The sequence below is a fragment of the Rhincodon typus genome, chromosome 3 (genome assembly GCF_021869965.1).
Source record: "Rhincodon typus isolate 14 chromosome 3, sRhiTyp1.1, whole genome shotgun sequence".
NCBI lineage: Eukaryota > Metazoa > Chordata > Chondrichthyes > Orectolobiformes > Rhincodontidae > Rhincodon > Rhincodon typus.
Window position 1 is genome coordinate 127,159,566 of NC_063334.1, and position 15,888 is coordinate 127,175,453.

Genomic DNA, 15,888 nt, shown 5'->3' on the forward strand with positions numbered 1-15,888 from the left:
GGCCTAGACCCTTCATCAGAAGGGTCTAGGCCCGAAACGTCAGCCTCTCTGCTCCTATGATGCTGCTTGGCCTGCTGTGTTCATCCAGCCCTGCACCTTGTTGTCTCGGATTCTCCAGCATCTGCAGTTCCTACTATCTCCCACCGAAATTCCTTCTCAGCTGAGTCTAAATGGCTGTGCCCCTTATTCAGAGTAGATCATGTCATATTAAAGTAAAACACTGTGGACATTGGAAATCTGAAATAAAACCGATACAGCAGGCAGTGAAGAAAGCAAATGGCCTTCATAGTGAGAGGGTTCGGGTTTGGCTGTGATTATACAGGGCCTTGGAGAGACCACACCTGCAGTATTGTGTACAGTTTTGGTCTCCTTATCAGAAGGAGGATGTTCTGGTGATGGAGGAAGTTCAACAAAGATTTACCAGATTGATACCTGGGATGATAGGACTGACATTTGAAGACTGACTGGATTGGTATCTGGACAATATTCACTGAAGCTTAGAAGAACGAGGGCGCATCTCATAGAAACCTACAAAATTCTAACAGAATTAGACAGGGTAGATGCAAGAAAGATGTTCCCAATGAGAAGAGAGTTTAGAACCAGGATCATAGATTAATAATATGGGTGAGGCCATTTAGGATGTGGATGAGGATAAATGTCTTCACCCAAAATGTGGTGAGTCTGTGGAATTCTCTGCCATAGAAAGCACTGAGGCCAAAGTACTGAATGTTTTCAAGAAGGAGTCAGATACAGTTCTTACGACTAAAGGGATTAAAGGGTATAGGGAGAAAGTGGAAACAGGGGACTGAGTTGGATGATCAATCATGGTCATATTAAACGGTGGAGCAGCACTGAAGGGCTGAGTGGCCTACTCCTGCTCCTATTTTTAATGCTTCTGTGAATCTTTGTTGCAGTCCCTCTCTGGCAAGTGTACTTTTCCATAGTTACAGACACCAGAACTGTATACAATATTCCAGGCGTAGGTGACCAAGACTGTATATCATCACATACCCCCATTAGAATGGTCAATCTGTCAAAGGGCTGTTAAAAATTTTGGAATTTAAAAATTCCATACCAGGGATGTCAGCGTGCCTGTTGACATAAGCCATTACAGGATTTGCTCATTTGCCAACGTACACAATAAGGTACTTCTCAAATGAGTCTATCAAAGTTCTAACTGCCTCTAGAATAAAACTGTTTGCATTCATAAAAGATTAAGTAACTGAGTGAAACATTTGTTTTCATAGAGATTAATTGAAAGGATTTGAACTTTTTTAGATCAATAATAATGTTTTTAATAGTGACTTGGATGATAAATGCACAACTTTATTTTATGTTAGCATGGCTCATGAGGCTTGCCAAGGGTGGATACTAAGGGATTTCACTTGGAATAGGAAGGGTGTTGGATGGGGTGGCTTGGGCTGGCATTAAGTTCATGGACATTTTATTGGTCCATGGTGATGACCAGGGTGTAGGTTGACATGCAGGTATGAGAGCCCACGGCTGGGTTGGGGAGTGGGGGGGGCGGTGCTGGAATGGAGAGTATGAGGTGGAATGGGTGAGTATGGATAGGGTTGGGTTTTTTTTTTGGGGGGGGGTTGTGTGTGTGAGTGGTGTGGGCTGTAGGTTTTATTCTTTTTATAAACGCTGTGCCCAGACTGCATCTGCAACCATCAGCCTCTGCTCTTGTTCCAGGATCATCCAGCATGTCTCCAAGAGAACCCTGCCATCCAAATGAAAATCCAAACTCCTGGGCCTGAACTTCCTGGGTCAGCATTACAGAGCTAGGAAGCATCCTATCTCTGTCCCCCTCACCCGGGAACAGAAATCTGGACCACCGCTGCTATTGCTATTCTCAATCTTAGAAACAATTAAAGAAGCTCTCATAACCTGATTTCAGATTTCTAGTTGATTTACACCCTCGATTACTGTTGAATGTTTTTGTCATTGTTTGCTAGTTTAGATGTCTGTATACAACTGTGTTCTCTAAAGACACATATTTTTATTTCTCTGTATTTTTGATTGTGGGCTGAAATGAGAAAAGAACTGTTTTATAAACCGAGGAATGTGGAAAGGATTGCTGTACTTTTATAAAACAAATAGCCTGACCCTCACTGTAAGTGCTGTTTACACAGCTGCTTGTTCAAGCAGTGGCAGGAGGTTCCTGCAGATGAGCTGGAGCCAGGGGTTGGGTATAAAGCTAGATTCAGCCAGTAACAAGTAGGTGATTGGTCTTTGGAGTGGCGATGAGTTGTTGACGACAAAGGATTTCTGCCTGACAACAGTGATGTGATTGGCTCTCAGGCAGAGAAACAGCTTGTGGATGTGAACATGGTCAGCAGTTTTGGAACTTCAGAAAGAGGGGTGGTGTTTCCCACTCTCTCTATTCAAAAATACTGAAACCTGAAATAAACCAGGTACTCTCCTTCAGCTGCAGTCAGCATATGCTTTTAACCAATAAGTAGAAACTCTATAAGTTATGAACCAGTGCTCTGTGCCTCTTGCAATCAAATGAACATATCTGGAGAAGAGAGGCAGCGGAGCAGCAGGTCCTGACAAGAAAAATGACTGTCTCGGTGAGCATTTGGAAATGCTGGTTTTGGACTCGGGTGGACAAAGCCAGAAGTCACAGAGACACCAGGTTATAGTCGAACAGGTTTATTTGAAAACACAAACTTTCAGAGCACTGCTCCTTCATTGACTGAAGTTAAGGAGCAGTGGAATGAAAGCTCGTGATTGGACTATAATCTGGGGTTGTGTGATTTCTGACCTTCTCAGTGAACCGTGTGGACAGGGACCGTTGAACTGGCTTCTCAGATTTCTCCTCCACTATTAATGTCTATGTTTTGTTGTCTGTCACATACACATACACATACACATACTCATACACATACGTGTGTGTGGCGGGGGGAGGCCTTAAAGGGGATTTAGAGTTCTAATGAGTAGAATTATTTGTTGAAAGTCCATAATTGCTTACTTGCAGTTAGAATCTATTATTCTGACTATACTGTAGCTAGAGTATATTCATTTGGAATAAATTGTAATTCTTGTTCAGTATAGAAACCTGGTCTTCGTTTTCTGTCGACCAGGATCAAATTGACAGGGAAACTGCGGAATTTTTGTGACATCAGCAGGATATGGTTTCTGGTGTGTGACCTCAGTGGTAGGTGACAATGTTTGAGAGGGCTTGTCTGGGATCGATTTTGAAACAGAAGTAACAAGGGTTTGGCTGAGGGACTAGTAAATAACACAGGTAAAAGAAATGAGAATGAGAAAACTAGAATGGGAACCACAAAGAGAACAGAAAGTGAGGGAGGCTGAGTCATACAGTACATCAAGCCAAAAATTATTCTAAATTTACACTAGTCCCACTTTTAAGCACCAGGTCCATAGCTTTGAATGTTATGACATTCCAAGTGCTCAACCACATAACTTTTAAAGGTTGTAAGGTTTCCAAACTCAATTACCCTCTCAGACAGTGCATTCCAGACCCCCACCAATTAGATACAGAGTAAAAACAGGTGGGAGTAATTGACCTGCTAACGGTTATTTCCATGAGGTAACAGCAAGCTTCGATGAAGGGAACGTAGTTATGTGGTATACCCAGACTTTCAAAAGTCCATTCTGACTTGGAAGTATATTGCCATTCCTACAATGTGTTTGGTCAAAATCCTGGAGCTCCCTCCTTTACAGAACTGTGGGCATCCTACAACCTAAGAATTGCAGCCGTTCAAGGAGGTAACGCCCTGCATTTCACCATAAAATTATTCCCCCTGGCCCTTTGACTAAGGGGAACTGCCACTTTCTATTCACTCTGTCCATACCCCTCATAATCTTATATACCTCTACCAGGGCCCAAATCAGCCTGAGAATCAAATATAGAATATTCTTTATTGCCACTTGTACTTCAGTACAGGAGTACAGTGAAAAGTTTTTACAATGGCTGCCTTTTAATGGCACCATCTTTATACAAGACGGTTGAAAGGTAAGGATTTACATTACAGTTTGGTAAAAGTACTGAACAGCAGCAGCTCTGCACATGGTCAAAGTCCAGCAACTGTCCTGCATCATACCAGCCTCCAGTCTTCTCCTCACCGGCACTCAACAGCAACAACGTAAGTCGTGCTTTACCCAGATTCGCCTCTCTTGCACTACTCCGGGAGTTGGGATTCCCCATGTGTTGCTCCAGGGCTCACAGCCCATGCTGCTCCAGGGCTCACACCCCACGCTGCGCCAGGGCTCACAGCCCATGCACTGTACTGGCTCGTTCCCCAGGCTTGCACTCCAGGACTCACTGTTCTGAAGACTTGCTGCCAGTGCCTGGACACAGTGCTCCAGCTGGGGCCTAACCAAAGTCCTGTACATCTCCAACATAACTTCCCTGCTCTTATAATCTATGCCACAACTGATAAAGACAAGAATATAAGATTAAAATGATGCAGTTATAACTGGAGATGTCAGACACTGATGTAGGCTCTAGTTGGGAGACTGAGTTATAGTTTGAAATCCAGTAATGAAATGTTAAAGTTTGATTTGATTTGATTTATTATTATCACATGTCCTGAGATACAGTGAAAAGTATTGTTTTGCATGCTATCCAAACAAATCACACCTTATGTAAATACATCAGCATAATAGAACAGAATGCAGAATATAATTTTACATCTACAAAGGAGGTGCAGAGAAAGATCAACTCGAATATATGAGAGGTTCATTCACAAGTCTGATAACAGTGGGGAAGAAGCTGTTCTTGAATCTGTTGGTATGTGTCTTCAAACATCTCTGCGATGGACTGGGCTGCATTCAAATCTTTCTGTAATTTCTGCAGCCTTGGGTAGAGCAGTGCCATCACTCAGCCAACCTACCATCCACTGACTCCATCTAAACTTCTCATTGCTGCGGAAAGGCAGCCAAAATTATTAAAGACCCATCCCACCCCGGTTATACGCTCTTCCAACCTCTTCCATTGGAGATACAAAAGCTTAAAAAACATATACATGGAACATAGAACAGTACAGCACAGTACAGACCCTTCGGTCCACGATGTTGTGCCGACCTATGATCAACCTACCCTGCATATCCTACATTTTACTACCCTCCATGTGCCTATCCAAGAGTCGCTTAAAAGTCTCTAATGTATCTGACTCCACTACCACTGCTGGCAGCGCATTCCACACGCCCACCACTCTCTGTATAAAGAACCTACCTCTGACATCTCCCCTATACATTCCTCCAATCACCTTAAAATTATGCCCCCTCATGATAGTCATTTCCGCCAACAGGTTCCAGAACTGCTTCTTCCCTGCTGTTATTAGACTTCTGAATGGACATCTCAAATTTTAAATTTAAAATTGATCTCGCTCTCTGTAGCTTTCCCTGCAGCCATAACATTGTGTTCCTCGCTCTGTTCAATCAGCCTGTGATCTTTGTATGGTATGATCTGCCTGTACTGCATGCAAAACAAAACTTTTCACTGTGCCTAGGCACATGTGACAATAATAATCAAAAAAATACCAAGCTGTGAAGCAGTGGGGAAAATGCTAGAGACCATTAGAAAAGATATAATAACAGGACACTTGCAGAGTTTTAAGACGATTAGACAAAGCCAGCATGGGTTAAGGAAAGGAAGGTCATGTTTAACTCATCTTCTGAATTCTTGAGGAGGTAACTGGAATAGATAAGGGAGAATGGGTGGATGTGGTGTATTTGGATTTTCAGGAGACTTGATAAGTGTCCTCATAAGGGGTTAGTAGGGAAAGTTAAACCACATGGACGGGGAAATGTATTGACATAGATAGAGAATTGGTCATCAGACAGGAAACAGACAGCAGGAATAAATGGGTCTTTTTCTGAGTGGCAGGCAGTGAGTAGTGGGGCATTGCAGAGATCCGGGCTTAATCGCTAGCTATTGATGATGCATATATTTAACTTGGACGAGGGAACCAGATGTAATATTTCCAAGTTTGCTGGGAGACTGGATTGTGAGGAGGATACAAGGTGCCTTCAAGGTGACTGAGACAAGTTGAGTGTATGGGTATAAACATGGTGGACTCTTGGACAGTTCCTACAGATTGGAGAGTGGCATGGAGAAGATGCTGAGGAAATTGAAGCTCAGTTGTATGAAGGCTCCAGGAAGAGACTATTAGACTTTCAAGACTGGAAGTTAAAGACAGAATTAAACTAAACTCTTTGGGATGACTGAGAAGGGAATTTTCTATGATGTGAGTACTGTAAATGGGTTTTTTGGGATTAATAGAATTGTGTTTTTACTGCATGTTTCAAAACCTTGAAATTTGAGTTAAGTATAAATATCTGGGTCTATTCTATTTACCTTCATTTATTAATAAACTCCTGTTATATTGTTCAATCCAAATTTGCAGCGTTGCAGTTTGAGTTTTCAGTGAAAGACCACCTCAATTAGACAAAAAAAATCCAAATATAGTCTATCAGATCAGACTTCAGTCTAGGCTCTGACACATCTAGAAATAACTTGGGCTGGGATCATAAGAAGTGGTGGCTTTTGCCAAGATTTTTGAATTCACTGGCTTTATGAGGGATCTGTGTCTTGCTTTTAAAGCTAACAGCTTTGTGGTTGTTCTGGATATAAAGCTGCTGTACTGTAGTGAAGTTTATTGACTGGGAATTTGAAGATGGCTTTGAACATTGCCAAAGTGCTTTCTGGAAATAAAAGATATAATGGTTGATTATTTGAAATTTTTGCAGCGGAAGTAAAAGTAGGATTTTGTAAAGGTGGTATGCTCCATGTGATGATCCAATATTTAGAACTGGAATAAAGGAAGCCCGAAACTGGGGTGTCACAACTGGAATTAGCTGAGGTACATTGGTTGGTTTTCACCTTTATCTTGTAACTTTTAAAATTTCCCCGTAAAAAGACACCAAACAAGAGATGGAATCATGCCAGAGTTGCATTGAGGAATGGGAATGGTAACTGAATCCTCTGAACAGACTGAGTTTTGTGTTGCTGTTTGTGGATATGGCCCCTCTCCCTCAGCACCCCCCGTGAAGCTCTCACTCACCCTCGTGCTCCAAAGCTCCCATGTACTCTGTGAATATTTGCTCTCTCAGTTCTTTCTTCCTAGCCACCTCTGGATTCTCAGTCACAGGGGGTGGCACTGAGGGGGTTACAGCCTGCTGGCCTAGAAAGATATACAAAAATACTGAGAGTCTTAGGTGGATTCAAGAATTTTCTGGATCCATACACAAGAAATCTAATAACCTTGTTGTTTCATCACAGGGGAAACTCACCGAGCCACTGAGCACAGAATCTTACAATTGTTACAATGCAGAAAGCCATTTGGTCCATTGTCTCTGTGCTGGCTCTCTGAAGTAACAATTCAATTCACCAGCTTTAGGAAATGGCATGGACAGTTAAGGAGATGTGCTCAATTCAATCCCCAAGATGTATTCTCAATCCAATCCTCTTCTCATTCCTAAATCCATCACACCATCAGATTCCCAGTCCATTCTCACCACCTGATTCCAGTTAAATTCCCAGCACCAGATTTGCAATCTGCCTCACTACCAGATTCTCAATCCATTTCCTCCACCAGATTCCCAATCCAATCCCACCACCAGATTCCCAGTCCAATCCCACCACCAGATTCCCAGTCCATTCCCAGTCTAGTTTGTTTCCAGTTTCAGGGACAAGCACCTTTCTTTTTATCTGCTGACTTCCCTCCCTTTTTTTTGGAGTCTCTTCCAGCTGACTTCTGCAATTCTTTTTCCTTTTCTTCTTTCAACTTCTGTTCTTTTCTCTCCTCTTCCTCGTTTATTCTCATTTCTGTTTGAATCTAAATCCAAGGGAGAATGAATAGAAAACAAAAGGGAAACTGTAAATTAGTTGTGTTTGATTGCTTGTGGATTGTGATCATTACTGAGCAGTCACTTGACTCCCTAGAAACAAAGATCGAAATTTCAGCTGCTAGTTTCAGAGGGATTGTGTTTGTAATTCTGCAAATGTATACTGAGAAAGATGTGTAAAGATTGTCTGCAGCACTAAGCTTCAATGAATGTACAGCGTGATAGCAAAGGATGGATTACCTAAGAGACATTTGGAAGGTAAGACAAACTTATCATAAGGAAATCTACAAAGCAGCAGCCATTATGAACAGTGGGAGGAGGTAAGTAAATTGTCAGGGTCTCATGTTCTTAGAGTCTGAAGCAGTGAAAAAAATGAAGTGTGAGAGGTCACGTCCCCATCAATTCACAAAGAAATAACAGCCAAAGGAGATCATTCGGTACATTGTGCCTGTACTGTTTGAAGGTGAGTGGTCTAACCTACTCCCACTTTCCACAACTATATCCATAACCATGCAGCTCACAGCTCTTCACAAAGACATATCCAAGGCTCTTTAAATGTGATGTGATTTTCTGTATGTCTTATCTTTTTAGGCAGTGTGTTCTAGATGATCACTACCCCCGGATGGAAAAATGTTTTATCAAATCATCCAAACCTTTACCAATCACTTTAAATCTGTGTGTCCTTGCCAGTGACCTCTCTGCTAAGGTAAATAGTCCTTTATCATCCACTCTATCCATGAGTCTCATAACTTTGTTCATCTCAATCAAATTATTCCTCAGCCTCCAGTGTTCCAAGGAGAGCAACCCCAGCCAATCTAACCTTTCCTCCTCAATCTTCAATCAGGCAGACCATTTTTTATGTCAACTGTAAACTTTGCTTGCATGCCCCCTATACTTAAACAAATCATTCATTAACATTGTGACACAGGAGCTAAATACTGAAATGTACAAAATCCAAGTTGAAACAGCCTTCCAGTCACAAAAATAGCTATCAGCTATTGTCCTTTGTTTTCGGTCACTTAGGCCATCATGAATCCAATTTGTTGCTTTCCCTGGGATCCCTTTTACTTCTTCGACAAGCCTGTGAAGTAGATGTTGTCTGAAGCATTCCAAAAGTCAACATAAACCACATTCAACACACTATCTACTCTATGCAACATACTCCAACAAGAAACAAGAATCTTGAACTGAAACAATTAAAAAAGAGGACTAGCTTTGGTTAGTTGAGTAAATAGACCAAAAGGTATGGAGGTTAAGTGAAGTTGGAAGTTCAGCATTACCTTCTTGCAGTTGTCCTCTATGCCCTCTGTACAGTTCCAATGTGACCTCCCTGGTTATATATTATGTATGCCATGACTAATAAAAGCAAGTGCCTTGGTCTAACTCAGAGCTCAAAGTCGGTGACACTGAAGGAACGGTGACATATTTCCAAGTGGATTGGAGGGAAAATACGGGGGTGGGGGGGGGTGGATTTCCCATTGATCTGCTGCCCTTGTCCTTCTACTTGCAAGTGTTCATGGGTTTGAAAGATGCTGTCTGAAGATCTTTGGTGAATTTCTGCAGTACATCTTGTAGATAGTACACACTGCTGTTACTGAGCGTCGGTGGTGGAGGGAGTGGATGTTTGTGGATGTGGTGCCAATCAAGCGGCTGCTTTGTCCTGGATGGTGTCAAGCTTCTTGAGTGTTGTTGGGGCTGCACCCATCCAGGCAAGTGGGGAGTATTCCATCACACTCCTGAGTTGTGTCTTGTAGATGGTGGGCAGGCTTTGGGGAGTCAGGAGGGGAGTTACTCGCCGCAGTATTCCTAGTTTCTGGCCTGCTCTTGTAGCCACTGTGTTAATGTGGTGAGTCCAGTTGAGTTTCTGGTCAATGAAAACCCTCAGGATGTTGACATTCAATGGCATTACCATTGCTATCGAGGGGCAGTGATTAGATTGTCTCTTATTGGTGATGGTCATAGCCTGGCATTTGTGTGGCACGAATGTCACTTGCCACTTGTCAGCCCAAGCCTGGATATTGTCCAGATCTTGTTGCATTTGAACATGGACTGCTTCAGTATCTGAGGAATCGTTAATGGTGCTGAACATTGTGCAATCATCGGCGAACATCCCCACTTCTGACCTTATGATGGAGGGAAGGTCATTGATGAAGCAGCTGAAGATGGTTGAGCCTAGGACTCTACCCTGAGGAACTCCTGCAGAGATGTCCTGGAGCTGAGATGACTGACCTCCCACGACAAACAGCATCATCCTGCGTGTCAGGTATGACTCCAACCAACAACAAGTTCACCCCCTGATACCCATTGTGACCTGGAACATCAAGTGCTCATGTGTAATCCAGGAGTGACAGACCTGAAGGTTGCATTACTATCAAAGCCCAAACTGTAATGTTAGGACATTGACATCACTGTCTAAAGTGGGACTTGGTGGGTAGGGGAAAGGATACACAAAAAACAAAGTAGTAGAGACACTGACTTATGGAAAGGCAAATTGAGGAAGAATGCCAACTCCATGGGTTGGTTTCATCAGAAAATATGAAGCAGCTGGCCGGCTCAGCAAGCCTCTGTGGGATGTGTGAATTCCTCATGACACAGTGTCTCGTTGGAACCCAGGAGATGTACACCACATTCAATGGTGTAAATGCCCTAACCCTAGAAGTGACAGATGACTCCAGCCTTGATCCATTGTGTCCTGTGTCCCAAAGGGAGACATGGGACCTCCTTGGTGAGGTCAATGCCAGAATTGGGACAGATACAAATCTCTGAAAAGGCATGATTGATGTGGAAGGTGTGGAGAAGGCAAACAGCAATGGAGTTGTGACAAACTGCCAACAGCAAGGCCTGGTCTGTTTCATCAGAGAGACAATACAATATCTCGGGACAACATCATCACCCTGCACATTTGCACTCACTTCACTACATCATTCTCTGAGTATGAGACCACAAAGGTTTTCACTTCAGCTGTGCCACGAACCTGGTGACTCCTGGAGCAATCACCTGCCGACCTGGTCCACTGTCTTCATTAACCTGCAGCAAACAAGTTAGCAGGAGCACTGCTGCAGGAAATCCTACACTGATGGAATTGAGGATTCTGCAGTAAAAGACCCACTCAGCCAGCTCCTCACAGCCAACCTAGTGACTCCCAACAAACAGAATATTCACACCATCTTAAAGCATCACAAACAGCATCTGCAAGGGGCTCTTGGTTTGTCTGTCAGAAAACATCAAGACTGGTTTGATGATAATACCCACAAGATCCAAGGAGCAAGCTATTCCTAAATTGGAAACAACACCAAACCTTGAAAAACAAGTGAAGGTCAAGATCCAACAAAAAAATACCTGTGACGTAAAGAATAGATGCTGGATGAAAATGGCTGCAAGAAGTTCAGTAACTCACCAACAGCTGTGATGTGCATGGAATCTTTAGCTCAGTCAGGAAGTTCCACAGCAGGAACCTACCACACTGAGAATGAAGAAAGGAGTGTGCTCATCAAGGTCAGAGACACAGTCACAGCTTGTTGGAAAGTGCCTGTCTCCTGAAATGAAACATTGCCCTTGACTTTAGTGGCCTTGATAACAACGCCCTGCAGCTCAGCACAACCCGTTCAGCATATCGGTAAAAAAGCCTGTATACTAACTGAGAACCAAGCCAGCTGCTGGTTCCTGTGAAATTGCTGCCAAATACTGAAATATGGCACAGAAATACTTTCAGCATAAATACATCACAAATACAACATGTTCTGAAAGTAGAGTCACTGGACTCTAAATGTTAACTCTGTTTTCTCTCCGAAGACGCTGCCAGATCTGCTGAGCTTTTCCAGCAATTTCTGTTTTTGAATCTGATTAGCAGCATCTGCAGTTCTTTGAGGTTTTTTTGGGTCAATGATATCTATGTTGTTGTACCAACACTCTTCTCCCTCTTCCTCATCACAACATTCTGGCTGGTATCCAGGGAGCTTCCTCCTGAAATGGTTCTTCCTCAGAGGATGAAGGTGGAACTGTTCAAGCTGTATTACCTCCAGTCCAAAGCCAAACCCATGCCTTTTCTGTGTGTGCACATTCAGAGGCTGAGCTCCAAACTCCTCACAGGAGGAGGCACATTAGAGATGGGCAAGGACCTCTTGCAGAGATAGTAGGAACTGCAGATGCTGGAGAATCTGAGGTAACAAGGTCAAGACTCGAAACGTCAGCCTTCCTGCTCCTCTGATGCTGCTTGGCCTGCTGTGTTCATCCACCTTGTTATCTCAAGGACCTCTTACAGCCTGCACCTGATGGGGAATACTGTCCCCTGGTGATCAAGCTTCATGCTGAGCCACTGGTCAACATTGCTCCATTCCCATTTCCTGGGAGGCAGCTCTCAATGAGGACACACACTGAGCATGAAATTCAACATCAGCTGCAGTGTAACAAAGACCTCTAACCAGGTACTGTGCTCACCCTCTACACAGCTGCACTGCTACCTGCCCTGCAGTGAGTGTTGGAGACATGGGCCATGTACAGCCGACACTTCAAATCCCGACAGAAACATCACCAGCAATGGCTCAGCAAAGTCCAGCCAACCCACTCACAGGATAAACACTCCAATATCAGTGTCCTTTATCGGGGCAATGGGTCCAGCATCGAGGCACTGGGACCTACCAATCAGCTGCACTGGGCAGGTCAGATTCCTATACAAGGCTCTCGGGATGAGCTGTTAGCTCTTGAGCTCTGTCACAGCAAGTGGTTACAGGAAGGCAGTGGGAATACTTCAACAACATCCTCAAAGCCTCCCTGAGATAAATGCGACATTCTGACCACCCTGTACGAATTTCTCACCCTGGTCCACCCAAACTAGGCAAGAAGCATCTGTGAAGGTTCTAACCGTCTCGGGCATATTGAACAGGGCCAGGTGCAGGCAGAGGGAGTGTGTGGAAACCAGAACGTCAGAGTGGAACAATGTCATCGTTAGTTTCAAGGGACTGCCTAAGAGGAAGAGGAGAAGCCACCAGAATCAGTGTTAGGGCCTCAGCAATTAACTAGTAGACAAAGGGACAGAAGATAATGTATCTGAGTTTGCTACTGATTCAAAACTTAGTTAAGACAATGTGTGGAGAACATGAAGAGGCTGCAAAGACATACACACAGGTTCAGTTCATGATGAGGAGGTGGCAGTTGAAGCCGGAGAATGAGTATTGAAGGGTTAGGCAGGTTGATGGGCTGTTTTCTGTCTCAATGCTATTTGTGGCGGTGTACATTTCATCAAGTGTACTCTTCACTTCTGTGTGGGATGGGAATGTCAACTGCTGTCAGGACAGCAGAAAATAACTCCTGCAGCAGGTAGTAGGGATGGCACTTCACTGTTAGATAGTCTAGGTCCAGGGAGAAGTAACTCACCAGGATTGTCACGTTTGAGCACCAGGAGGTGTTGATCAGGAGGCAGACCCCTCCACCCTTTGCCTTGCCTGAGGATGCCGTGCAGTCTGTCTGGTGAATTCAGAAGCCCTCAGGTTGTCAGGCAGAGTCAGGTGATGCAGGAATGAGCCATGACTCTGTAAACAGAGTACACAGCACCCTCTCAATTCTCTTTGATAGGTGAGTCCAGCTTTAAATTTGTCCAGTTTGCTTTCAATGGCTTTGGCATTTACCAGGAGTATATAGAACATAGAACATAGAACAGTACAGCACAGTACAGGCCCTTCGGCCCACGATGTTGTGCCGAACTTTTACCTTAAACCTAAGGTCTATCTAACTTCCACCCCTACCTTATACTATCATCCATATGCCTATCCAATAGCCGCTTAAATGCCCCTAATGAGGCCGACTCCACTACCCTCTCTGGCAATGCATTCCACGCCCCTACCACTCTCCGAGTAAAGAACCTACCTCTGACGTCTCCCCTATATATACCTCCACTCACTTTAAAACTATGCCCCCTCGTAATAGCTACCTCCACCCTAGGAAAAAGTCTCTGGCTGTCTACTCCATCTATACCTCTGATCATTTTGTACGGCTCTATCAAGTCACCTCTCATCCTTCATCATTCTAAAGAGAAAAGCCTTAGCTCTCTCAACCTTTTCTTGTAAGACCTTCCCTCCATTCTGGGCAACATCCTGGTAAATCTCCTCTGCACCTTTTCCAATGCCTCTACATCTTTCCTGAAATGAGGTGACCAGAACTGGACACAATACTCCAGATGTGGCCGAACCAGGCTTTTGTATAGCTGAAGCATAACTTCACGGCTCTTGAACTCAACCCCTCTATTAATGAAAGCTAACACACCATACGCCTTCTTAACAACTCTATCCACCTGGACGGCAGCTTTCAGGGAACTGTGAACATGAACCCCAAGATCCCTCTGCTCCTCCACACTGCTAAGAATCTTTCTCTTAATTGTATACTAGGGAAGGGGGATTTGAAATTGTATTGTTTTAGTCTCACCTGCAGGCCAGGGTGTCTCCCCTATTTCCTGGGGCAGTTGGTGTTTCTGGTCGGGCTCAGGAGTGGGAGTGGATGGTTTGCTGCTCTGGAAGGTCAGTGGGTGTGTGCGGTGGGCTCCTGGGCACTGCTTATAGCCTCGGGTGCTGTGGAGAGCCTTGTTCTCATTCTCAATGTCAGGCCTCAATGTCAGGACTCCGTAAGGTTGGGAGGCCTCCACTTCAATTAAATATCCTTCAGGGTTTTGTAGAGTTTTCAGAAGAGCTCCAAGTCTTTGATGATTTTGGATTTTATAGAATTAAGGAAAGTCAAGGGGAAAGGGAAACACAATTTCTCAAATGGATGCTTAGGACTGTCGGGTATGAGGCAGTTAATTGTGAGCTGGTCAATGTTAATAACTGGAATTGGGCTATAGGTAACAGAGGTGTGAGCTGGTGCATCGGACATGTTGGAGATCTGAAAGAGTTGACTTTGAAGGGGCTGATAGAAACAAGACCACATTGCTATAGGGAAAACAATGAAGCAGCTCTTCACAGTGGCTTGTGCATTATATGGCTGGCAGGAAGTCAGAAATGCTTCTCATTGTGCCCAAAGCAAATACTCACAATGCTGGAGAGAGTTGACGTTGCTGTCTGATAGGCATCCAAGATCAGATACTCATCAACATCAGTTAGGGAAGGTGGGATCTCGAGGACCATCGACTCATCCTTCACTTTCCCTGGCACCTTTACCAGGTTTTTCCCTTTTTCCTTCACTGCCAGACTGGAGGAGGGAATCCGATAGGGAACGAGCGGTACTCTAAAAGAGAAAGAACATAATATGACCAGGAATAACGTCAAAGGCCCCCATTCAGCTGACAGAATTTTATCTATTGATTGATGGGACGTGGGTGTCACTGGCTGGGCCAGCATTTATTACCCTTCCCATGTTGCCCCTTAAAAAGACAGGGGTGAGCGGCCTTCTTGAACCACTGCAGTTCTGTAGGGAGACCAACAATACTATTAGGGAGGGAATTCCAGGATTTTGACCAAGTGACGGTGAAGGAACAGGGATATATTTCCAAGTCAGGATGGTAAGTGGCTTGTAAGTTATCAACTGTCTCAGGGATTGGTGAACCGGGGCTAAGGTTATTGTGTAAGTGATTGTATACACAAGGTTTGTGTCTTAATCCACACCAACACTGGTTTCCATAAATCCCTGTGCTGCTCAGATCCACTGACTCCCAACTCAGCAATTTCTTCATTGTGAGCTCTAATCATTATTCCTAAATCCCACAAGACGGCCTGGTAAACAACTAACTTTGTAATCTCCTCCAGCCCACAACATCGGACCCTTGCAAACATCCAATTCAGGCCATGTCACTGTTCCACATTTTAGTGTTTAAATACGGACAACCTCCTATGCCTCCACAACACTGAGCATGAACACTCCAGCTCTCTGTAACACTGACCGTGAACACTCTGTCCCTGTGTAACACTGACCATGAGCACTCTGCTGCTTTGTCACACTGACCGTGAACTCTCTGTCCCCGTGTAACACTGACCGTGAACTCTCTGTCCCCGTGTAACACTGACCGTGAACACTCTGTCCCCGTGTAACACTGAAAACGAACACTCTGTCCCCGTGTAACACTGAAAACGAACACTCTGTCCC

At 44.1% G+C, this 15,888-nt stretch overlaps 1 protein-coding gene across 1 annotated transcript in view; it reads right to left on the reverse strand.

Annotated features, from left to right (window-relative positions):
• The window catches only part of LOC109921516 (sperm flagellar protein 2-like), a 149,957-nt gene that overhangs the window by 11,858 nt on the left and 122,211 nt on the right, over positions 1–15,888 (reverse strand). Inside the window, exons 28-30 of the mRNA XM_048594278.1 lie at positions 14,841–15,033; positions 7,673–7,811; positions 7,038–7,157 (exon numbers count right to left, since the gene is read on the reverse strand). Coding sequence (XP_048450235.1) covers positions 7,038–7,157; positions 7,673–7,811; positions 14,841–15,033 — 452 coding nt within the window. The remainder of the gene's footprint in view (positions 1–7,037; positions 7,158–7,672; positions 7,812–14,840; positions 15,034–15,888) is intronic.